General features: G+C 41.0%; 1 protein-coding gene across 1 annotated transcript in view; it reads right to left on the bottom strand.

Moving 5' to 3' along the window:
- The window catches only part of grm8a (glutamate receptor, metabotropic 8a), a 170,778-nt gene that overhangs the window by 6,885 nt on the left and 137,223 nt on the right, over positions 1–26,670 (bottom strand). The window contains exons 6-7 of the mRNA XM_017494913.2: positions 23,130–23,269; positions 20,416–21,351 (exon numbers count right to left, since the gene is read on the bottom strand). Of these exons, the coding sequence (XP_017350402.2) occupies positions 20,416–21,351; positions 23,130–23,269 (1,076 nt within the window). The remainder of the gene's footprint in view (positions 1–20,415; positions 21,352–23,129; positions 23,270–26,670) is intronic.

Below are 26,670 nucleotides of genomic sequence, written 5' to 3'. Positions count from 1 at the left end.
TCTGTGAATGACCTTGAGTGACCCAGCCAGAGCCCAGACTTGAACCCGATTGAACATCTCTGGAGAGATCTGCAAATGGCTGTGCACCAACGCTCCCCATACAACCTGAGGAGCTTGAGAGGTCCTGCAAAGAAGAATTTGAGAAACTGCCCAAAAATAGGTGTGCCAAGCTTGTAGCATCATACTCAAAAAGACTTGAGGCTGTAATTGGTGCCAAAGGTGCTTCAACAAAGTATTGAGCAAAGGCTGTGAATACTTATGTACATGTGCTTTTTTATTTTTTTTTTTTAAATAAATTTGCAAAGATTTCAAACAAACTTATTTCACGTTGTCATTATGGGGTATTGTTTGTGGAATTTTGAGGAAATTCATTAATCCATTTTGGAATAAAGCTGTAACATAACAAAATGTGGGAAAAGTGAAGCGCTGTGAATACTTTACGGATGCACTGTATGTATGTATATATATATATATATATATATACACACGCATTCACATATATGTGTCTTGAACATCCTGTTGATTTAGTCGCCCTTTGTTGTTATAATAACCTCCACTCTTCACCTGGATTCGAGCTTTGTCCTCAAAAAATGCACCTAGCCACACTTCTCTCCCCATACATTCCTACTCAACTGGTCTTTAAATAAAACCAGTTGTCCTCAGCACTTGAGTCTGTGTTCTGTTTTTGGTTCCTTTACTCCTGTGATTATCACAGAATGATCTGGCCACCATGGACCCAGCAGAATCAGCTTGCCTGTTCTCTGCCCTCTCTACCCGAGATGCACTCGGACAGTAGACCCAACAGATCCGTGAACTCACCAAGAACAGCTGCACCATGCACCGGATTGAGCTCAGTGGGAAGTTGCTAAACTGCATCTTGGCCCATCTCACCCAGATGTCTCCTTCTCCCGATTTCCCCCACCCACCCTGCCCCACTTTGGACTTTGCTCTGCCCCTTGCTCCGCTGAGGACATCACTCTTCCCCCTTGCTCCACTGAGGACATCACCTCCATGCCCCCCATAACCACCTGCTTGGCTAAGGATGGCTGGCCCCCTTGTCCTCCCTCCTCCTCATGTTTCCTGTGTTTGTTTCTCATTTGCTTCCTGTTTGTGTGTATATGTCTGTGTGGAACGCGGCGTGGCGCTCCACATCACAGGGTTCCTGTTTGCTTTGGCAGATGCACCTGCTCCTTATCTCTTCATCAGCATCCAGCACATAAAAATCCCAGTTCTCCAGCCCCTCTTGGCCAGATCGTTTCAGCTTCCAGTACAGTATATGATGAGGCCTTTCTCAAGCTTTATTTAGTACTTTGATGCTATTGATGCTTTTTCCTGTGCTTCAGGTCCAACCCCTTGCCTGCTTATTACCACATCCAGCCCAGATTCTACCTCATCTACCTCACAAGCAGAGCACTCGACTTTTCGTCATCAACTCAACTTCAAGCTCCGGCCTCTCCAGCAACACAGAACCGAAGCTGCAATCCTCCCTCCCGTGGCACACTAATAACACACCCTATTTGCAATGTGTAGACCGGGGTTTGAGCACCTAGTCACACTTCTCTTCCCCCACACATTCTTACTCTCCTGGTCTTCAAATAAAACCAATTGCCCTCAGACCTTGAGTCTGTGTTCTGCTTTTGGGTCCTTTCCTCCAGTGGTTTTCACAGTGGTCATATTTTGAGGAACATATACACATAATAACTATGAAAAGGCGTATGACACTAATATTACACTTGTAGTAAGTAAGTAAGTCATTTTTTTAATTTAAAGCACAAAATGTCAGCTGACCAAAATGCTGTACAACATGCAATATTTAAACATTTATTTCAACCAATTACTCCTCTCTACTGCTTAGGACAATAACATGCAGACATAACTTTATATATACACACAAATCATACATTCAGTATGCATTTAACCATTCTCCTGGGCTATGGAATAAAATTATATTCTGAACTTGAAGAAACATCTACTTGTCTACTTGTTCTAGAGCCTCAGAAGCAGGGTCACTTTTCTGTTTTAGTCAAGATTGAGGAACAGTCAGTGGTAACTGATCATTTTTAAGGGCAGAATAACTGTTATGATTAGGTCTAGAAGCAGAATAATTACAGTAATACAAGTATTTTGGCCATGAAAAAATTTTTTTTCTATCCATTCATAAAATAAATTGCTAGTCAATGAATGGAAGCTAAAATCGGTTTAATTATAATCTCTCTGCACCTGAAAGTAGCCAAGCATTAAGCATTTTGAATTAGTTGCAGTCATGCTGATGACTGATCCCAAAATACAAAATAATCCCAATAACCTAAATGGATGAAACAGGTTGTAACGAACAGAGACTGGGACAGGAAGTAAGTGCAGGATCAAAAGTCTTTATTATCCACTAAAGTCAACGAGGAAACGAGGTCAGAACATAAACTAGAATTGAGGCATGAAACGTGAAGCTAGAACTTGGCTTTAAAACACTACCACATAGCACAATTATAGCACATAGCATTGCACAATTACACATTTCTATGTGTAAATGTTTACATGAGATTAATCTCATGTAAACATTTACACATAGAACTAGAACTGAGGACTGAAACAGGAAATCAGAGCAAGGCATGGAAACACTACCGCGTAGCACCATTGCACATGTAACTTCTTACGTTTACACATTAACGAGGCGTGAAACATGAAACCAAACATGTAACCTATAATACTGCGCGAAGTGCGCAGCAACGCGAGGGCTTTAAATAACTAATGACATTTACCTTAAATGCCGACAGCTGAAAACACGCATTCGCCCCTCTGCCAATAACTAAACAGGGAGGGGACAGAACAGAATCCAAAACAAGTGCACATGTCTATAGTAAATAAAGTCTCTCTGTAATGCACGAGCATGTGCTCGCTCTGGTTCGTGCACGCGCGCTCTCCGTGCACGTCGTCACCGCAGCGCTATCTGCCCACGAGAACGTGACACAGGTCATGAACAGGAAGGACATGGTTTAATTTTGGGGATTGTGCTTAATTTAAATACGCTGTCTTTAATTTTAAAATTATTTCAATAATCAGTTGCATTGATTTGGTATTCAAACTGCTTTTGGTCAAAATTTACCCCAAAGTTTTTTTTTTGTTAGGTTGTTTTTTCGTTTTTTTTACACTAATTAGTTGATGTGGGAACAGTGGACAAAGGGGCTGTTTTGTTTGCATTTAGTTGAATAAAATTATTTGTGTGGCAATTTAATTATATGATTATAGGAAGGTAAAGCTGCAAGTCACTGGTGTAGAAATGAAATTTATACATGTGCATCTCAAAAAAATTCATATATTTTAGATTCATTACACATAAAGTAGAATATTTTGAGCCTTTTTTTTTATATTGATGATTAGGGCTTACAGCTCTGGAAATCAAAAAGCCAGTATCTCAAAATATTTCTTTCAAAATAAGATTAAAGAATTTATAATACAAAAATGTTGACCTGAGAAGATCTCTAATTAGCTAATTAACTAAAAACACTTGCAAAGGTTTCCTGAGCCTTTGTGGATGCAGTGGTTGTTGAATGGGGTGTTGATGGTGGGTAGAGAGTCTCAGATGATCTTTTCAGCTGTCCTCAGAATTCGCTGGAGGGTCTTGCAGTCTGAGACTGTGCAGTTCCTGTACCACACGGTGAGACAGCTGGTCAAGATGCTCTCTATCATCCTTCTGTAGAAGGAGGTGAAGATAGGAAAGGGGAGGTTGGCTCTGTTCAGCCTCCACAGGAAGTGGACGCGATGATGGAGAGGTCGACAATCATCTCTTTAGTCTTATCAACATTAAGAGCTAGATTGTTGTCTCTACTCCATTCTCTGAGCTGGTTCACCTCCTCTCTGTGCGGTGACTCATAATTGTTGCTGATGACGCCCACGACTGTAGTGTCATCAGCAAACTTGATGATGTGATTAGAACTGAACTTTGCAGCACAGTCATGAGTCAGCAGGGTAAACAGCAGTGGACTTAGCACAAATCCCTGGGGGGCACCGGTGTTCAGAGTACTGGAGGTGGAGTTGCCTATCCTGACATACTGGGGTCTCCCAGTCAGAAAGTCGAAGATCCAGTTGCAGAGGGAGGTGGTCAGACCCAGCAGGCTCAGCTTTGTTTACAGTTGTTGTGGGAAGATTGTGTTGAATGCTGAACTGAAGTCTATGAACAGCATCCTTACATAGTTGTCCTTTTTGTCCAGATGGGTCAGAGAAAGGTGGATGGTAGCAGATATGGCATCCAGTTGGGATAGTAGGCATACTGAAATTGGTCCTTTGTGGTGGGAAGACTGCTCTTTATGTGTTTCATGTGTTTCAACTGGAAGTCTCACACTGTTTTAAAATAAGGTATAAGTATATTATATAGCATAGTAAGTATAAGTATAAGCATAAGTATAGCATTGACGTCACCTTCAGGAACTGCTCCTGAGAAAATATCATGTTATGTTATTGCCACCATCCATAAAGCTGAAATTAGATTTTCACCCTTGGGCACAATGACCAGTGCCAACAGCATATAACAGGCCAATTGGTCACTTTTAAAAAGAGCAGTTTCAGTACTGTGAAATGATCTGAGACCAGACTGGAAAACTTCATAAATTATGAATGTTTTAAAATAGACTAGAGATTATGCTTTTTAAATGTGGATGGAACACCATGTTTAAAAAATTTTGGAACTGTGCCACAAGCTTGCGTTAATCATATGAAAATGTCATGACTCAATACATCAAGGGTTTTCTCTGAACAGCCAGATGGCAGCTGTACAGACAGTCCTGCTTCTAAATAAGAGAACTTATTTGCCAATTGCGTCATCTACAAAGTCGGCAGTTTCTCTTAATGCTGCTTTGCATTTAATATTTCTTATACAGAAATCTGAAGCCTGTACATCATTAACTCATTTTACTTGCTAAATAGGTTTTGGATGACTGACAGTAGTGTTGGGAATTGCCAACAGATTCCAACTATCCCAATGGCTATGAACTTGGAAGATTTAAATGTCTGTGGGAAAGCATAGCTTTAAGATTGACAAAAATAAATTGTTTTGTGTTTTGGTCCTATTTTGAGCCAATTTTGTAGCCCTATGTAAACCTTACGCATTCCTAATGCTAGTGTTTAGTAGATACTTCCAGATTCCAGTATTTTTTATTTTATTTTAATGACATAAAGTGTACACCCCTCCATAGCCACAGGTGATAATATTGTCATTCTGTGACATTTAGGGGGACATACAATAGGACAATTGAATGTTGCAGGACAATCTCACAAGCCTATTGTTAAAGCAACTTGCTTCTTTTTCCAAGTCAATATAATAACTGTCTTCTTCCAGTATAAGTTGTTGGCAGTGATGTCAAGGTTTTCTTTAATTGAACAAGTTATTGATGGTTCCACTCCCACTGCTGTACCTTTTCTATTTTCAGCTGTAATTGTCCTTTCTTGAGTTTAGTTTTTCCAGTGTTGTGAGCTCTTAAATACACCAGAAGTGGTTGTTATTGTGTCTTGCTTGGGTGGAGCCTTGACTGGGCCCTGCATGTGAATGTGTGAATACCCTGGAGATGACCCAGAATGAAAGAAGAAGAAATAGTGTGCAGGAGAGACAGGTTTGATGAGGGAGATTAGAACTCAATTAAGCCTCCAAAATACTCCTTATTGTTACTTACTGGCACACCAGTACTCTTTCATCCTCTAGGTTGAGGGCCAATGTAAGTGTCACGATTTCCCCTCTGAATCTCGGCGCGCACGCTTCCGGGTTTGTCAGTAACATTGACTTTGTTTACTTTTGACATGTGTGTATTGTTATGGTTTCTGTCCTGTCTCTGCCCCTGTATTGTCACTGATTATTACACGGCATCATTGTACTCAGCTGTTTTGTGTTTCACCCTTGATTTCGTTTAGTATTTCTACCCCTCGTGTGTCTATGCACTTCACGAAGTATTGAGTGTTATCACCATGCCGAGACTTTGTTCCTCGTGTTCCGTGTCATGGTTTTGAGCTTGTTTATAGCCTACCTTTCTTTGATTCTAGTTTAGCCTCGTTTGTGCCCATTTGCTGATCGCCTGACCCATGCCTGTTTTTGACTACGATATTGATTCATGATTTGGATTTATCTGCCTTTCTCTAATAAAGCTTTTATCTACATTTGCATCTGTCTCAGCCTCCCATACATGACAGTAAGTAACTGCCCTACACCAGTCTTAGACTTCTCTCACCTCAGCTCTCTCCCCTTCTTTTTGCCATACTGGAGAACTCAAAAATCTTTAAAAAGCTTGTGAAGCTGGTAGACCATCTTTTCCGGCTTTAAGAAAATACCAACAGTAATCCAATTACGAAATCTCAAAGAAATTCAAAAAATTTATCAAGTCAAGTAATAATTTAGTGCTCAGTGTTCCCAGGAAAGACTCAGGATCCACCAGAACCCTGAGCAGGTTAGTGGTACTGAAGATGAATGAATGAATAAGGATGCTAGAAAACAACTTAGCAGCTCATAAAGATGGTACATCAGCTTCACCAGCTCGGACTGTGTTTTGGGAGTTGGTAGTTAGTCAGACCAAGCTGGATTTTTAGTAGGGATGTCATGCCATTTTTTCTAAATTCTGTGATAGATCTTTTAAAGTCACTGCAGGCACTAGTATTGTTTGTGATGTCCTTCAATTTCTTCTTTTGTATGCATTTGTGAGACTGCCGTGACCTGTTTTTTTCTGTCTCTTCTAACAGGTGGATTATTTCTTGTTGAAGACCTGTTGTTTTCACTTATGGCCATGGTTTGCAATATTTCTTGATTTATGCAAGAAAGGGAGAAAATGGTGATCATGCTTATAAGTGAAATATTTCCTGCTGTATTCTGTATAACAACTACTTTTCTAATACTGGTTTAAAATGTTTAGACTTTTGTCATGTAAAAAGAATATTACATTACACTATATATATGCTTGTTGAATATATCATTCCATATGTATCCCCCTAATAAGCTCCACTCTTCTGGGAAGGCTTTCCACTAGATTTTGAAGTGTCACTGTGGGGATTTGTGTTCATTCAACCACAAAAGCATTAGGCACTGATGTTACACAAGGAGGCCTGGGGTGCAGTCGGTGTTCCAGTTCATCAAAAAGGTGTTCAGTGGGGTTGAGGTCAGGGCTCTGTGCTCACTTGAATTCTTCCACTACAACCTTGCAAACCATGTCTTCATGGACCTCGCTTTGCGCACAGGGTTCAAGCTGGAACAGGTTTCCAGTGAGGGGAAAATGGAATGCTACAGCAAACAGTGACATTGGAGATAATTGTGTGTTTCCAACTTTGTGGCAAAAGTTTGGAGAAGATCTACATATGGGTGTGATGGCCAGGTGTCCACATACTTTTGGCCATATAGTGTATTTAACCCTAATGCAAATCAGTGGTTCAAGATTTTAACTACCTATGTTTTTTCCACTGCTGTTACAGGACAGAAGTCAACACAGAAACACTTTAAGAACACATGGTAATTTGGGGTTTACAAAACGCTTTGACAAATATTCACAAAAGAAGCAGTTATGTACCGTGGGGGAAATAAGTATTGAATGCATCAATATTTTTTCACTAAATATATTTCCAATGAGGCTATTCATTTCGGTGCATCCCTACTACTTGTATTGTTCTCTGCTTGATATATCGCTTTGCTTGTATTTTCTCATTTGTAAGTTACTTTGGATAAAAGCCTCTGCTAAATGAAAAAATGTAAGTTATGGGTAAAAGCAGAGAGCTATCCCAAGACCTTCGCAACCTTATTGTTGTGAAACGTATTGATGGAATCAGATACAGATGTATTTCAAAACTTCCGAATCCTCCTGTAAGCACCACTGAGACCATTTCACAAGTGGAAGCAACATCACTCTGTCATCAACCGGCCACGCACAGGAGCTCTTTGTAAGGTTTCTGACCAGGGAGTAAGAAGAATAGTCAGGAGAGTAGCCCAAGAGCCAAGGACCACTCAGAAAGAGCTCCAGAAACACTTGGAGGCAGCAGGTACCATCGTCACAGAGAAAACAACAGGCAATGCACTCCACTGCTCACGCTCACCCGCAAGACTCCATTACTAAAGAAAAGGCATGTCGAAGCTCGTTTAAAGTTTACTACAACTCATTTGGACAAGCCTATGAAATACTGGGAGAGTGTAGTCTGGTCAAACGAGAGCAACATTGATCTTTTTGGTTCTCATACTACACACCATGTTTGGAGAAGAAATGGCACTGCACATCACCCTAAAAACACTACACCAACAGTGAAGTTCGGAGGTGGAAAAATCATGGTGTGGGGCTGTTTTTCATCACATGGTACTGGAAGACTTCATATAATTGAAGGAACGATGAATGGAGCCATTTACCGGGGGATTCTTGAGAAGAATCTGCTGCCATCCACCAGGATGATGAAGATGAGACAAGGGTGGACCTTCCAGCAGGACAACGGTCCAAAGCATATAGTAAAGAAAACTCTCAATTGGTTTCAGAGAAATAAATCAAGGTGTTAGAATGGCCCAGTCAATCACCTGACTCGAATCCAATTGAACAAGATTTAAAGACAATATGTTTAGAAGAATGGATGAAAATCACACCTGAATACTGCGGCCCATTAATTTCTTCATACAGGAAGTGTCTTGAAGCTGTCATTACAAACAAAGGCTTCTCCACTAAGTATTAAATACCTTTCAGTTATCGTGTTCAATACTTTTTTCCCTTGTCCATCACACCCATATGTGGTTCTTCCCCAACCTGTTGCCCCAGAGTAAGAAGCACACAGTTGTATAGAATGTCTTTGTATACTGTAGGATTACATTTTCCCTTCACTGGAGCAAAGAGGACCAAATCTGTTCTAGCATGACAATGACCCTGTGCACACATTTGGGATGAACTGGAACACCGACTGCACTCCTCAACTCAGCATCAGTGCCTGCCCTCATTAATGCTCTTGTAGCTGAATGAACACAAATCCCCACAGTGACACTCCAAAATCTAGTGGAAAGCCTTCCCAGAAGAGTGGAGCTTATTATACCAGAAAAGGGGGAATAAATCTGGAATGGGATGTTCAATAAGTACATATAGGTGTGACTCACACCGGGCTCCAGGCAACAAAAAAATCTAGGAGCCATTGGCTCCTTAACCCAAAATATTTAGGCACTAAATAAAATTTTCAGGAGCCAAAATATAGTGATGTCATATGACATGGTAATATCATTGTTAAACAGCTACCTCACACTGCCTTTTCTTTCCCCTCTATACTGTCTGCCTTTGTTTACTCTGCCTACCATAGTTTACACAACATATTCTTTACATATACAATGTGTGCAATGTTGAGTATATCATATTGAATCATATTACCAAATCATATTATCTTTTTTCACTTTTTTATTCAACTATGTACAATTAGTTGTTTCCTGCTTATTTAGGCTCAGAGTCATGTAGGCTGCATTGAATTTTATTTTCTATTCCCTCATTTCTTTTTCTGCGACTTTATCACTAGCATGTTGCACTGCTTTCACGATTGGGGTGGCACGAGGGGCAGACCTAGCAATGACACAATCCCTGGCATTCTTATATTTTTTACTGTCACCAAGCTTCTTCATGGTTTCTTTTTTTTTTTTTTTTTTTATGACTCAGACTTGTAACAAACTCTGTTTTACCAGCAATATCTTGTCCTGGTTTAGCACAAAAGGTGCAGTACATTTTCCTTTTGTCATAACGTAACCAGGCTCTTGTAACCAAGCTGATTTAAGCGGTCTTGCCGGGATGGGAGCCGCAGGGACGGGAGAAGAAAACTCAACTCGCTGCGCTTGGCTGTCATCAAATGTAAAAGATGCACACCAATTGAAACGGTCTGGAATGACTAAAATGTCACTTGAGAACTTTCACTGGTCGAGTTGGTCTCAACATTGTCGGCATCTGATGTAGAGGAGGCAGGCTTTGGACGGGCAGGGAATGAGGAGAAGTCTGATATTTTTCGTTTGTGCATTTGGTTTTCTTGTCAGCTGGCTAACGTTAGTTAACTACGCAGTTAGCTAGCCTACATATAACGGATAAATTCAAATTCCAACGAACTAAACCACATCAAACTGAATTAAACACCTTTAATAAAGTTAACACTTCCAACTTTTTAACCCGATAAACGTGACGTTAAACCTGTTCCTGTTCATCTATACAGCTGACGCTTCAACCACTGCAGGACAAGAGTGCAGAGTTTATTTACTGGAAACCATACAAGAGTGCACGCGATAGGGCAAGTAGACGCAGGCGCAAGAGGAGATGAGAGTTCACAACAAGATTAACACAAGACTTATGGCTAACACAACAAGACGTATGGTAATTTCTATTTAATTAGTTTTTAATTTTGTTTGTGGGTAACGGTGGCCACTGGCGACTGGCAGAAAAAACATGGTCGCAAAATTAAATAGTTAGTCGCATTGGCATCCACTTTAGTCGCCACCTGTGTGAGGGTCAGGTGTCCACAAACTTTTGTCCATATAGTGTGTTTAGAATATTTATCTAATTTTTCCTATTATAAATATAAACCTATTTCTACACATTTTTACTAATTTCAAGCTTTAAATAGTCTTATTCTGTTGGCAGATTATTTTATAGCGTTTCTTTCTAGACAGAAGAAACATGGTCTGCCAGAATATGAAATATTAGATAAATGTGCCAATGTTCAATATATTTTTACTTGCTAAGATATCTTTTTTTCAGTGTAAATGCCTAATGAACAACAGTCATAGGTCTTTGAACAGTTCTGGTTGCCATCCTTATGTGTATGATGAAAAACACTGTGTAGCACTGTAACAGATGGAAAAGGTCACTATTGAAATATCTTATGGTTATGAATTGGTCATTTATAACCCAAAATGATCAAAGAGAACACACACTTCAATGTTTCCATAAATGAGCCATGCTGAGCTCTCAGGTGCCGATCCAGGACTTCCCTTGTGTTGTCATTAAAATACTGACATGCTCTTCTGCTTCCACTAATTAGCTTGAAATGTCATTGGAAAAAGAACTATAACTTTTAATAGTTCATTCTCTCTTCAAAAACATATTCCTGGGGCGTTAAGGAATTCATTCAAACAGCATCCGGGAGTTTACTTCCCTCTTTCTTTCATGGCATTTTATGAGCCGGAGACATAGGCTTAATGTAGAAAGAAGAGCATTGACAGGGATGTGAAGTGCATTCCCCTCTGTTCTTTATTGCCCACTCACCCAAACCAAGTGTATGAGCTTAGCAGTGCACATACTGTATACAACTGGCACAAAATGTATCAGCCACAGATTCTCAGTAGACCACAAGCATCTGATATCTTTTATCCAATTTTCTGGCTACAAGTAACATAATGTCAGAAGTTTTACATTATTTTTGTACAGTTTTTATACGGTTCGGACTGTAGTTTCGGCTATAACACGAACGATAGGTTTATAGGAATGTGCTCGTTCTAACACCTTATTGTTTCTGTAGTAACTGTTCATACACAGGTACTTGTACAGCAGACGCGCCACATAATCTAAGACTATTAATAAACTTTTTTTTTTTTTTTAAAAAGATGTTTAACAAAGAAAATATATAATAATTGATGTGGTAATGTTATTTATTAGGCATTTACTGTATGTAACATTTATGGAAGGATTCTCCAGTGTCAGTGCCTTTTAACAGGTTTGTAAAGTATATCAGCACAGAAAGGTCAGGACAGAGTTTGATTGAGAGAGAGAGAGTGAGACGTAAGGTAGTTGAGTACAGAAACAGGCGCAGGAAATGACGTATTTATTAAAGGAGACAAAGGCAGACAAATCCAAATCGTAATCCAAAACGTAGTCAAGACAGGCAAAGGGTCAGGCGATCGGAAAACAGACATAAAGGGGGCAAAACAGGAATCAAAGTCGCAGTCACAGAAAACAGGGCAAGACACAAAACAGGAAACATGAACTATGACTATGAACTGGGAGCGGAAAAACCAGCGTGGACTAAATGAACTAATCGAACGTGAAACTAACTATATAACTATCTCTATCAAGGAACATAACTTAACTAATCTAATGTAATACTCCGCACCATGTACTGGGAGGTGCGCAGTGTATATGAAAACAGCTGGCAGCTGAAAACAATAAAGCCACACCCCGAACAACAACCAATAACAGAACAGGGAGGAGACAGAACAGAAACAAAACAAACGCACGTGTACATAGTAAACAATGTCCCAGTTGTCAACAGTCGAAGAGCATGCGCTCGCTGAGTACTCGTACATGTAGCTCGTGCATGCGCGCGGCCTCTCATCTCTCCTAGCACACCACAAAACACTCCTCTCCATTGGTGGTCCTGGCCCCCTGGGCAAAATGTCCCCAGCTGAACCAGGAGACTGCGCAGCGTCCTCAGCGGAGAAGAAAAGCAGAGCGACGTCCTCAGCAGAACAGAAAAGCAGAGCGATGTCCTCAGCGGAGCAGGAAAGCAGAGCGACATCCTCAGCAGAACAGGAAAGCAGAGCGACATCCTCAGTGGAACAGGAAAGCAAAGCGACGTTCTCAGTGGACTCTGCAGGCTGAACTTGGTTGGCTGTGTCAGCAGATTCGGGCGTGAGCAAGACTTGGTTGGTCATATCTACAGACTCTGGCGTGACCATAACTTGGTTGGTCATGTCAGCAGACTTGGACGTGAGCAGAGCTTGGTTGTCTGTGTCAACAGACTCAGTTGTGAGCAGAACTTGGTTATCCGTGTCAACTGACTCGGTCGAAACTTGGTCGTCTGTGTCAGCAGACTCGGTTGGGAGGGGAACTTGGTCTTCCTTGTCAGCAGACTCGGTCTTGAGGGGTACTTGGTCGTGTGTTTCGTTGGTGTCAAGCCTGAGCAGAACCTGGTTGTCTGTATCACCATACTCCGGTGTGATCAGAGGTTGATTGTTCGTGACCTCAACTTCAAGCATGAGCAGAACCTGGTTGTTACTGACTTTGGCACTGACTTGGGACAGGAACTTGGTGTAAGCAGGGCCTGGGTTAGCTGTCTCTTCGACTTGGGTCAGGAACTTGGCGTGAGCAGAGCTTGGGTTGGCCATCTCTTCGACCTGGGACAATAACTTGGCATTACAGTGGACCTCTGGAGCTGAGATCCCCTCATGGGTCTCAGGCTGAAACTCTTGGGCTGAGGTCACCCTGTTGACCTCTGGCTGAAGCTCTGAAGCTGAGACCTCCTCATGGGTCTCAGGCTGGAGCTCTGAGGTCGCCACCTTGACCTCTATCAGGAGCTCAGGTACTGAGACCTTCTCATGGGTCTCAGGCTGCAACTCTGGGGTTGAGGTCACCTTGTTGAACTCTGGCTGGAGCTTGGCAGGTGAGACCACCTCATGGGTCCCAGGTTCGAGCTCGGGCTCTGAGGTCGCCATGTTGACCTCTGGCTGGAGCTCAGGTGCTGAGACCTCCTCGTGGGTCTCCAGCTGGAGCTCTGAGGTCACCACCTTGACTTCTAGCAGGAGTTCAGGTACTGAGACCCTCTCGTGGGTCTCAAGTTGTAGCTCTGAGGTCGCCATGTTGACCTCTGGCTGGTGCTCAGCATGTGAGACCTCCTCATGGATCTTAAGCTGGAGCTCTGAGGTCGCCACGTTGGTCTCTGTCTGAAGCTCGGCAGGTGAGACCACCTCATGGGTCACAGGTTTGAGCTTGGGGTCTGAGGTCGCCATGTTGACCTCTGGCTGGAGCTCAGGTGCTGAGACCACCTCATGGATCTCAGGTTTCAGCTCTGGTTCTCTGGCCGGAGCTCAGCATGCGAGGCCGCCTTGTGGGTCTTCAGCTGGAGCTCAGCGGGTGAGACCACCTCATCAGTCCCAGGTTCGAGCTCTGGTGCCGAAGTCGCTACATTGACCTCTGGCTGGAGCTCAGCAGGTGAGACCTCCTCGTGGGTCTCAGGCTGTAACTCTGAGGTCACCACACTGACCTCTGGCTGTAGTTCCGCAGGGGCTTTCTTGTGTAGCAGTTTGTGCTTACGCCAGCTTTTCTTGAAACATTCCTTGGAGCAGAAAAATGCTTCCTGGAGACCCAGCTTCTTGCTTGTGTGACACTGTAGCTCAGACTCTTTCTAGCAGTCCTCTGAAGGAGCTGCAGATGCTACCCGATCCACCCACTCATAATAGAGGTGGAAAGGTAGGTCAAACATGTTCATCCCATTGCATCCCCTCTCCAGTAAATCCAGGCTTTTTAGTTGCCCTGGCTGCGCAAACTCTTGCAGAAAACGTTCAGCAAACTGAGTGACGTTATTGGGGGACTGAACCCTGTACGGATCAGCTGCTCCGCCCAGTCACGGGCCGGGCCACAAAACCGGGACACTAAGAACCCCAGCCACCGTTTCATGACAGGCTTGGGATGTGCCAGGCTAGCGAAGTACACCTGGCTTTGAACAAGGAACAACAACAGGTGGTCCCTCTGGGGAAACTGGACTAATTTGTATCGTGGCCAGTAATCCATATATTTACTGCCATGATGCTCTCCTCGTTCTACTGCCGCTTCCATGTTTTTAGGCAGAGTATTCTGTCACGTCCCGAGATGTAAGGGAGTTGAGTACAGAAGCAGGTGCAGGAAAAGACGTATTTATTAAGGGAGACAAAGACAGACAAATCCAAATCGTAATCCAAAATGTAGTCAAGACAGGCAAAGGGTCGGGCGATCAGCAAACAGACATAAAGGGGGCAAAACAGGAATCAAAGTCGCAGTCACAGAAAACAGGGTCAAGACACAAAACAGGAAACATGAACTAGTACTATGAACTGGGAGCAGAAAAACCAGCGTGGACTAAATGAACTAATCGAACGTGAAACTAACTATATAACTATATCTATATATCTATATAACTATCAAGGAACATACCTTAACTAATCTAATGTAATACTCCGCGCCATGTACTGGGAGGTGCACGGTATATATATCAAGCATAATCAGCGCTAAGTGCTGGCAGCTGAAAACATTAAAGCCACACCCCAAACATCAACCAATAACAGAACAGGGAGGAGACAGAACAGAAACAAAACAAACGCACGTGTACATAGTAAACAATGTCCCAGTTGTCAACAATCGAAGAGCATGCGCTCGCTGAGTACTCGTACATGTAGCTCGTGCATGTGCGCGGCCTCTCATCTCTCCTAGCGCGCTGCCAGAAGGGGAGATCGTGAGAGAGGGAGAGAGAGAGAGAGAGAGAGAGAGAGAGAGAGTGCGAGCAAGCGAGCGAGCGAGCACGAAAGAAAGAGAGAGAAAGGCTGGTAAACGAATGCCTTAAGTGAGAACAGGAAATAACTTAAATATAACTAACTCATTAAATCTAAGTATGAAGCATCAAAATGTGTGAAGCATTGTTCAGGAATAATTTAAACATTGCAATCATTGGCAAATAACACACTCCAGACCATATGGTTATATGAAAACAGTGCACTTCAGGACGGTATCCCCGGCATGCATTATTTTTGTATAACTGCATGGTCTGTCATGTTTTCTTCCTTATTTACTCAACACAAAACTCGTTAATAACTTTTAAAGACAGGATTCGGTGAACTTATTTCAGTCCATTGATTATATCTTGATTTTATATCTTGCATATTGAGCCAATCAGATTTATATATTCAGTCATGCTATGGAATAAACTAGGTAACCTTGCATGTTTTCTATGGGATAAAGGTCTGTGGGTTGTCATCTGTCAGTCAGATTTCCTTATTGGCCATGTTTATTGTCAAAATATTATTGTCCACTTTATTTTATATAGGGAATATTTTTAAATGGTTTTATTTAAGGATGACCTTTTTTCTTTAAAACAAACTTGACTCTCAGGGCCACCATAAGCCAAAAAAGTGAAGAAACAGAATTACTGAACTCATTTTTTGCCCTTCTATTCAAATTGTTGATTTACAATTTTTTTATTTTTCACAACTTTTACATTTTTATTGGGTCAGCTGTGTATGATGATGCAAATCAGTTGTTAAAACAATTAGTTGAAAGCATAATGCCTATTCAAATTATTTTTTTTATTGCTAGTGGATAATTAGCCTGCATAAGCCAGAAACAGAAGTTATTAATGAGAATAAAAGGTAAGAATAAATAACACTCTAGTAAGTTGATAACGTTGCCAAGTCAATGTGTCACTATGAGGTGGAGGCAGTTGAATACACTTGAGAGCTTGTTTATAGTAACAGTCTAAACTGGAAGAGTCAAGTACTCCAGTTACAATGCAAACTGTGCATGTGAATGGAGTCTATATATTGGGAATGAGGAACAGGTATGGGAATTGCAGTATCTCCTGGTGGATCTTGGGTTGATTAAATGCTATATTCACTACCTACATGCACAAGTATTAAGTATAAATTAATACCTAATGAGTGGTCCCTACGATGAAGTCTTACTTCTTCTTCTTTAAATAGCTGAATTATGGTTCTTCCTATTAAATGTGCTCATTAAATTGTGCAAGAAGTTGTTGTTATGTATCCTGACTTGCTGTTTTATTGTAGTTATTACTAACCATCTGTCTGAGTGGAGAAAGAAGAGAATGTGTCCAGCTGTTCTTCAAAAGTACACATTTCATGTGCCCATGGAGCAATTAAGCATACTGATTCAGCTGAGAACAGAATTGCTGCAGCACTGAAAGGGAGCAGAGATGATCATTAGCAGAGTGCAGCTAACAGGTGCTGAACCATAGCACTGACACATAGAGTGGATGGATATGTTGCAGCCAACTTCTGTAGGCTGGGTCAGACTTTCCACTTTTTTAAAATGGAAGTATCCAATTTAATTGTGTTTATTTAAAGGATGTAAGCATTAGTGTAACTGGGGAAGCCTGACAGCATTATCTATCAGTGTAATCTCTCTCAATCCTTCAAATTGGAAAAATGCAAACACCCTAATTGGGAATAAGCTACAGTTGCAATCAAAATCATTCACCCCCCCATTGCAAATCAGGTTTATTGTCAAAATTTACAGACTTTCAGATGTTTGCAATGAACAAATCAAACAAAAGCAACTGAAATAGTTCAACACAACAAATGCTTCAAGTGGTTTCCCCAAATTCAACTGAAAATGTAACGTGTAATAAGTTCTCCAGGTTCAGAATTATTCAACCTCCTGAATAGAATCCCTCACAACAGCACAAATATGCAAAACAGCCCCCAAAGGACATTAAAATGGGTTTACTAATCTTTATTGATGATGTAACTCAAGCAGAACAATGAATTCAGAAGTCTACAGAAACATTGTCTGCCAATCTCCAGAGAAATGCATCCAATATAATTTGGCAGGAACTTCATCATGCAGCAAGACAATGATCCAAAACACACTGCCACTCAACAATTATCTGCTTCATCAAGGGAAAAAAGTGAAAGGTTTTAGAGTGGCCAAGTCAATCACCAGACCTTAACCCAATTGAGCAGCATTTCACCTCCTGAAGAGAAGAATGAAGGGAGAAACCGCCCGAAACAAACAATTCCAAAGTCTGGAAAGCATCACAAAGAAAGAATGCAACAGTTTGGTGATGTAAGTGGGTCGACATGCTGTTAAAACATCAAGTCAATTCACATCCATTTTAAGACCAATAAGACTAGTTGTTTATTAAGATGAAATGCCACCATATAAAAGGAGGATGGGCTGGGGTTTGTGCAGATGATAGCCATAAGCCGAGGCAGTGTAAATAGCTGAATTGATATTACTGAAAAGATTAGTATGTGATGGCCTTAGGAGCCAACAGATATTACAGAGACCAGATTTACTTATCTATTTTTTGTCTGAGGATGAAGCTGGCCAGATGAAAGCTGGCTTATAAATCGGTTCTGTTTGCTACACATTCTGGTCCAATTTTAAAAAGCGTTGTCATGGTTTGCCCTCTCCTGGTAGCAGAGAAACTCTGTCTATTAGCAGTAATACTTTTTTTGACTCAGTTTTTGTGTCCAACTATTTTCTTTCTCTTATTTATAGATGATGGTCACTAGATGGACCACACCAAATTCACCTCTGTAATATCTCTCCATCTTTTGACCTTTTCAGCTGCTGCGACTTCGCTGGATATGCTGTGAAAATATTTTTTAAATTCTTGTAGATGTGAGTCAAAAGTACTTCAACTTCTGCCTTTTTTTACTGTCTAGTAGCCATTTTGAGCTCTGTGAGCCAAACACAAATCAGCTGTGGCATGCACAGGCCTGATCATTTACAGGTGATTGCCATTTATCGTTTATCAACATACACACACGAATACAAAGACAAGATGCATTTACAAAACTTTTGTAAATCTGGCATAAATTTTTTTGTTCAGTTTGGCTTACACAAACATTTACACACAATTTTACTCAAATGATGATGAATCAGGTCCAATAAGTGTGTGTACAGCGACTTTCAGTGTTAGACAGGCACTATAAGTGGAACTAGGGCTGAAACAACTAATCGATAATAATTTGATCATTAAAATAATCGACAACGAATTTCATTATGGATTAGTTGGGTCTGTGATGTCACTGTGGGTAACTCCCGTCAGTGAAGTCACTTCACAATGGGGAAAATGCATTTCTATGAATTAAACACATCTAAAAAAAAAAAAAAAACAGTGGAAGTCACAGATTGAGCTGCGGGAAAAGTGCACAATCCAAGTTGTCCAAAACATGAGGATGTTTTATATTAAGTGCTTCAAACAAACTGGTAAGTGTATTAACGTGGCTCGTCGTATCGGACGCTGCGACAGATGCGTGTGCTGTTTAATGTGTTCCACACGTGTTTTCTTCAGTGCAGAAATGACATTTTTCACCTTTATATCGTTATCTGTAAATATTAGAAATTCACACCAGTATTTCCATTTTACATAAAGGCTCGTCCTGAGAGCGAGCAAGTCTCCATTAATCTTCATTGAATGAACACGAGTCCATGCTTACATGCCAATCAAACAGCAAGCAATAGAAAGGAAGAGCAATAACTCTGACTAAAATATTCACTTTGATCAAATATGTTGTTTGATGCTATATTTAGCTATATGTAAAACTAATTGTGTTTTTTATGAGAGAGTAACTGTGATGGGGTTATAACATGTAACTGTATATAAATGTAAGAAGTGTCATACATTCACAGAATAAAGTAACATTTTTATTAGCATTTTTAATATAGTTTTAACTTCTGCTTTATAGCTTACTTCCTCAAAATTGCCTTTATTGGTGCATCTCTAATTTTCATGCATTCATATATCTTTACCCTGGTCAGGGTCACAGTGAATCCAGAGCCTATCCCAGGAATCCACCCTCAATGGGATGCCAGTTCACTGCAGGCTTGCCGTACTTTTGAGTTCATTTTTAAAAACATGTGATTGGCAAACACAATGAGACTTTAATTTGCCTGGTCTTCAAGTTAATTAATCTATGATTTGTGCCTGTTTGTTAATGGTAATCATCTCCTTGCATTCAGCATAAAATATGTCCTGTATTGATGCATAGTGCGGGGGGGGGGGGGGGGGGGCATGCTGTAAGACTGTTAGACTGAGCATACAATAAAATCCAGAAACCTGAACATTCTGCAAATTATGAAATTTGCAGATTTATGAGCATTTGTTCCTTTAAGACCATTATGGTGTGGAATTAAGACATCTCAGAGTCTTTTGTCTTCAGCTTCACACTCTGAATGAAACTTCTCTTATAGACACTTTCTATGCCTGTTGTTGTGGGGGTGATGGTCAGTCCAGACTTAAGGATATGCAAAATATTTGCTATGGATTATTTGCACAGGTGCTTATTCTACAAATATTAGTTTGTTTGGCTACCAATAATTTATGTGAGAGAAATAATGTTCAGAAATGTTTAGCTGTTCACATGTAAATGGCATTGATGACTGTACTGAAAATACTGTATAGTAACGATGCAGCACTTCAGCATCTGACATTACTATTACGGATTTTGAGAACTGGTTGACAATAAAGCGGTCAATGTCAGGGAGTCTTTACCAAATTAACTGTTCTACTAGCAATGAACACAAAACAAACAAAAACAAACAAATAAAACATGATTGTTGGTTTAGGAAATAGTTAGCTAGCATATAAGTATAAATCTATGGCAAGCTTTCTTTACCTTGTTATTTCCTGCACAGTAGTTCTTCATCTGATATTTTGTAAATGCAAAAAACAGCTAGAAGCTTCTACCATAATTAAAGTTCCTGGCTGAAATTTCAGCCTCAAAGATCAATATCTCTCCCCAGTGAACTTAAGACCATATGCCTGGATCCTAGAGTGCATCTGTAGCCAATGTCAGAATGGGCTTTCTGAGCCTTCCAGCCTGGACAATTTTATGGTTGAGAATCCCCTCTGGGTCTGACGAGACGATGGATTAACCAACAGAACAAATTATAACCTTTAGTAATGCACTTATAGATGTAAAAACACTGCAAGAATTGATAGTTGAAAGAAAAAGGTTAAAAAACAACTCACCTTCTCTGCTGACTGTGCTGTGCCAAAGAAGATGGGTATAAAAGCTAACCAAATGATACAGGTTGTGTACATTGTAAATCCAATAGGCTTGGCCTCATTGAAGGTCTCTGGCACCCCACGGGTCTTGATGGCATAAACAGTGCATGTGACCATTAGGAGGATGCTGTAGCCCAGTGAGCAAATGAGAGAAAGGTCTGAAATGTCACACTTGAGTACACCCCGTGCCTTGTCTGGGTCAGCAGTGCGCTGCTCACCATAGTCCACCACTGTATGAGGTGGGTCAACAGCAAACCACACAAACACGCCAAATAGCTGCACAGAGATTAGACTAAAGGTGATTGCCAGCTGTGAGGCAGGACTGATGAAGCGTGGAGCTGCGACAGATTTCTTTCCCTGCTCGAAGATCCGGTGGATCCGGTTGGTCTTGGTGAGCAATGCCGCGTGGCTGAAGCACATGCCCAGGCCCAGGAATATGCGTCGCAGAGAACAGACAGCAACAGTTGGTGCAGCAATCATCAGGAAGGTGATAGCGTAGCACAAGAAGATACCTGTCAATAGCACATAGCTCATCTCACGGCCCGATGCCCGCACAATGGGTGTGTCATTGTGGCGTACAAAAGTGAGCACCACAAAACTGGTGGCCAGGATGCCCAGCACCGAGATGAAGACAGGCACAGATGCCCAGGGAGAGTACCACTCCAGCTTTATGATGGGAATAGACTGGCAGCCAGTACGGTTGCGGTCGGGTCGCTGTTCATATGGACACATCTCACAGTTGAACTCGCTTGCCTGGTAGTGGTAGCCCTCGCAGCGCTCACAGTGCCAACAACACGGGACGCCTTTTACAGTCTTCTTCCTTTCACCCATCCGGCACGGCACGCTGCACACAGACACCGGTAGCTTGGGGTCACCTTTCCTCCAGTGCATGGCATCCACCTAAATCCACAGGCACAATCGCAGAGGTACATTCATATGGTACTCACTAATAAATACAAAACAAAAGAACAGTTACATGATAAAGCTTGGTAAAACATCCATGTAAACTGATTTTCAGAAGGAAACTTTCTTTGTTCACACCAATAAACTAATAATAATGTAGCCTTTCACCTCGGCACATGGTGCAGCGGGTCATTTTTTTTCGCATCTTTTTAGAGAAAAGCACAGCTTATTACATAATCAGCAAATTCTGTTTTCAATATAAAGCTTTATCTATGCATACTGCCACAACCTTTATTTTAAAGTCCATTACAAAATGAGGTATGGCATACACAGGGTGCTTGACAATGCTTTAATGCTGAGTGCACCATGAAATGTAGATAACATTCGAGGTTCATCTGTTTTACATACAAATTTTATTTCACATTAGAAAATATTTTTGCTGCACTGTTTAGAAATGAATACACTTGTTAGGGACAAGCAACTCTGGAGCTCTAGACCAAGATGCAAAAAAGCCACACGTGAACAAATACAAAAACAACTTAAGTTACATATATATTTAATGAGACTTTTTTAAATTGGGGATCAATCCTTAAGCAATCCTTCATTGCCTTGCTACATTTTATGACCATTCACAGTTTATTCACTACTCTATTTATCCAGGAACAAACAGCCATTCAAGCTTCAGTAAATCATAACTGGCCTATCTTGTTCAACATTGTTATATATTATGTTATATTATATCATGTTTTATTCATGGCTTTTGCTTGTTTTGTTTTTTTCGGTACAGTGGATATTTTTTTTCAGTACAGTGTTGTATTATGTACCCTCTCAGGTACAAGATACACCGTCCATGTATTCAATAATTGAGGAGCTTAGTTAACTAAAAATCAATCTACAGTTTGTTTCAAAATATAATTAGCACAAGCAGGGTGTTAGTCTGCAGGAGTTTGAGCAGAATTTAATGCTTGAGTAGAGATGTCAGGTTTAAAAGGACTGCAGCAGATTGCATTAGACTACAGTACATTCACACAGTAGGTAAAAATGTGACCTAAATCCAATTTACTGAACAAATCTGATTTTTTTGTTAGGCTGTTCACACTATGTTTTCAATGTGGCCTATGGAATATATAACATAGTTTGAACAGATCATGCTACTAAACTGACCCGCATGCACAAAGTAAGCACCACAAAATTGGTGGCCAGGATGCCCAGCACCGAGATGAAGACAGATGCCCAGGGTGATTACCATTCCAGCATTATAATGGGAATAGGCTGGCAGACCGGTCATTTGGACACATCTCACAGTTAAACTTGCTTGCCTGATAGTGGTAACCCTCGCAGCGCTCACCTTAACAATGTGTCACATAATGCATTTAAGCTTGCTGTAAAAGAGCACATTATTCAGCCACTTTTTGGCTATTTCTTTTGATATCTCTTCAAATACTGAAGCGGTTACAATATGTGCATATAATATTGATATAATATATATCAAATCTATGCCACATTTAAAGAAAAGATTGGATTTGGGCCACTTTTTTGGGGGGGGATACTGCTTGTAGTCTCATTCTCCAAAACAAAGCCATAGCTCACAGTAACAACGTGTCTCAATTAAAATATACTAATACTGCTATAACAACAATAATAATAATACACTTAAAGTAAACTGAATGCATGAAAATCATTGTCATTTACAAACTCATTGGTTTGTTTTGCCACTTTGGGCATAACTATATCATCTTCCACCATTTCCATACAAGTGCCATCTCTTTACTCACATCTAGGTGTAGCTTATTTGTCCAGCTCCCAATCACTTTATACTCCGCCACTGAACTCTTGCTTATCTGATACTGGAAGATGTCATAGCGTCCAGGTGCATCCCCATTTTGATTGAAGGAAACTGGAGTCCCTGCACTGCCTGGAAGACAGGACAGTATAAATTCAGCATCTTACACGCCGCATCTTAGTCAGAAACATGTTGGTGTATTAAAAGGTGAAAATGACCCATTCAGACATTTTATAATTTTGTCACAACAATTCAAGATGTTTTGTGTTTTCTGCCACAGCTTGGTTAAATTAGTCTACATTCACAACATGCTCATGAGCACACCTTGGCTTGCAGTAACTCTCAGCCATTTTTTTTCTACCTGCTTGGTAGAAGGTGAAAGGACATATAGATGCCACAGAAATGAATATCACACAGCTGCTGTACATGGGAGAATTGCTGCACTGTTACAAGAGGAGAGGTATGGCAATCCACCCACATGTCTTTCTCCGAAGGAAGCTGAGTTACTGTCAGCACTTATATACTGGGCCCTCAGTTCCAGTCCAGCAGTGTTTTAGTGGAATAACTGAAGCATTTCAGCTGGCAGTGGGAAAGTGTGGGACAGCTCTTTCACATGCACTGCCACTGTGCTGGTGGAAAAATGTTAAGAACCTGAGAACTGGCACTAATTGGTTCTATCAACCAGAAAGACAGATTTGTGGAGGAACAAATGAATAAAGCTGAGAGTAATATTGTATAATTTAGTCAGATTATACTGTTAATGGTCAGTATGCTTTCATTCTGATGGTACAGAAAGAGCGACAGCACAATACAGTAGGTCCACAGCCACAAATAGTGAACGATTCACAGAAGCTGTAACTTTATGGATTTTGTAAGATTTTTTTAAGGATAGTTACTCTGCAATTTACTGAGTCATGCAACAGTAAAAACACACATTTGTTTCGGGTAATGGTTACTTTTATTTATATGGTACTGTACCTTATATATCTAGATCAGAAATTCTCAACATTTTGTAACTAAAGCCCCCCTAAGCCTCGCCATCATGTGGCACGACCCACCAGCCACAGCTGTGTCTCAGTTGGTAGAGCGGGTTGTCCACTAATCGTAGGGTTGTTTGTTCGATTCTTGGCCCGCATGACTCCACATACCGAAGTGTCCTTGGGCAAGACACTGAACCCCAAGTTGCCACGGATGGCAAGTTAGTGCCTTGCATGGCAGCTCTGCTACCATTGGTGTGTGTGTGTGTGTGTGTGTGTGTGTGTGTGTGTGTGAGACACAGTGTAAAGCGCTTTGGATAAAAGCGCTATACAAGTGCAACATTTACCATTTACTCCCCCCGTACTGGAGGAGACCAGGATAATGATTATCTATTCTATATAAAATCTATCTACATATAACACCTAATCTATAATCTGTTTTAGATAGATAAGATTTTTTTGCTGTTGCATTTTTGTACTTATTAATTACTTTTCATAACTTATGATTTAAAAAAAATAACTTTTATAAAATTGTATAACGGACAAGTATGGAACATGAATGATCTTTTTGATTAATAAAGAATGGGTGATCTTGAAAATTGATCTTGTTTCTGAACACTATAACTTTGAACAAGAGGACGATGTGTTACGAAACAGGAGGTGTTGCAGAAGCAGATGCAGATGAAAGTCTTTATTCAAATACTTCAAGCAGTAAACAAGGAAACGCGGTCTAGGCAAACCTGGCTTTAAACATGAACAGTGGATATGAGGCAGGAAACAGAACAGGACACTTTAACAAGACCGCTCAGCATGCGTAGCGTATTCACACTCATTCAGCTACTAACGTAACCATCTACGAATAATACTGCGCGAAGCACACAGCAACACGAGGGGTGTAAATAATCAACATACTCAAACTAAAATACAGACACTTGGAGTAAATTAATACACACCCTCGAACATGAACCAATGCCAAAGGATACAGAGTAACTATCCTTAAAAAAGACAATGAGAGAATCAAAACAAACCACGGCGCGTGCCCATACACAAAAGTCTCGTGCACGCGCGCACTCAGAAGCATTTTACATGCAAAACGTTGCATTCCATTCGCCTCGCCCTCTAAAAACATTCGCATATGATTTATGTAAATTGGGAGGAAGGGTACGTCTCGTTATCCATGACATTGTTAAATCAATCAGTGGGACACCCGCGCTGGCTTCTTTTTACATTCACGTGTGTGTCAGCCGCCGTGTGATATCACCGGTACGTGCTGCTCCGGCTCTCACTGAACCGAGCAGACAGAGAGAGGTGAGAGTGCAGCGGGAAAGCAAGACCTCGCACTTGCAGGACAGAACTGGTGATATTTGGAAAGTTACTAAGGTTTGCGCAAAAAGTCTCTAGATTTGTTGTTAGGCACCTTTTTTTTTGGAAAAAAAACAAAACAAAAAAAAACCCTCACTAAAAGGGTCTGAAAAGTCTCTAAGTTGGCAACACTGGTCTGCACTGACGGCTAGATGAAAGGCAGGTCCGAGTCTCACCAGCAACCAGATAATACAGAGGGAGAGGGAACGCGGGGTTTTTGACTTATGTACATTCTATTTTAAAAACAATAAAATACACAGAGTACCTAAATGATGCTGTGTTTTTTTTTTAAAATTGTTTTCTTGAAAACAATTTACGTCCCCCTTCCGATCTCTCCACGCCCCGGGCGCACCCCTGTGTTGAGAACCACTTATCTAGATCACGTGTCAAACTCAAGGCTGCGGGCCAAATGCGGCCCGCCACGTCATTTTATCTGGACACGAGATCGTGATGGGTGCATGATTGTCTTAACATACGTTTTTTTTCTGTTCCCATTCCCAACTCGTAAAATACCGAAGATTTGTCACGCCCCTAGGCATCTGATACTGACGCATAAGGGACCCTTCCACGTCTGTATGAAACGCTCTGGGTTCTCAGTTGACTCCAATGTAAACCCGTCCGCGGCGGTCAGAGACGCTCAGAGTAGACGCTCCAGCTGTCCATTCACTCCAATAATAACCCGATCTCGGCGATATATGACGCAGTGAGCATCAATCAATCAAATCAATAAATAATAATAAATCAATCTGATTGGTAGAGGGTCCACGGTTCACCAATCAGATTGAAGCTCAGTCGGTGGTCGAGGATTATGGGTAATGTATGCCTTTCCGCTATCCAAAACATACGAATAAAACTTTATTTCTCAGAATCAAAAGGTGAATACAATAATATTGAGGGCCACATAAACTACATCTGCAGCAAAGTCACGTCAAGGCGATTTGGAATTGAGAAATCTCCACAATTAACCTCAACATGTCCAAGAAAAGAAAAACTGATGCACAAGGAAGGCAGTTTCACGAACTATGGGAGAATGACCATACTTACTTGTACTTCAAGGTGAGAAACCAGAATGTGAGTCAGTCCTGAAAGAGTGCAATCTACGTCGGCATTTTGACACCAAACACGGAGCTAAGTATGGTCAATTTAGCCTCCGAGAAAAACAAAGAATTGCAGCAGAATTAAAAGGCAAACTGC

This window comes from Ictalurus punctatus, chromosome 19, assembly GCF_001660625.3.
Source record: "Ictalurus punctatus breed USDA103 chromosome 19, Coco_2.0, whole genome shotgun sequence".
NCBI lineage: Eukaryota > Metazoa > Chordata > Actinopteri > Siluriformes > Ictaluridae > Ictalurus > Ictalurus punctatus.
Note: the sequence above shows the minus strand (reverse complement) of the source record. Positions and strands in the feature narration are given on the sequence as shown.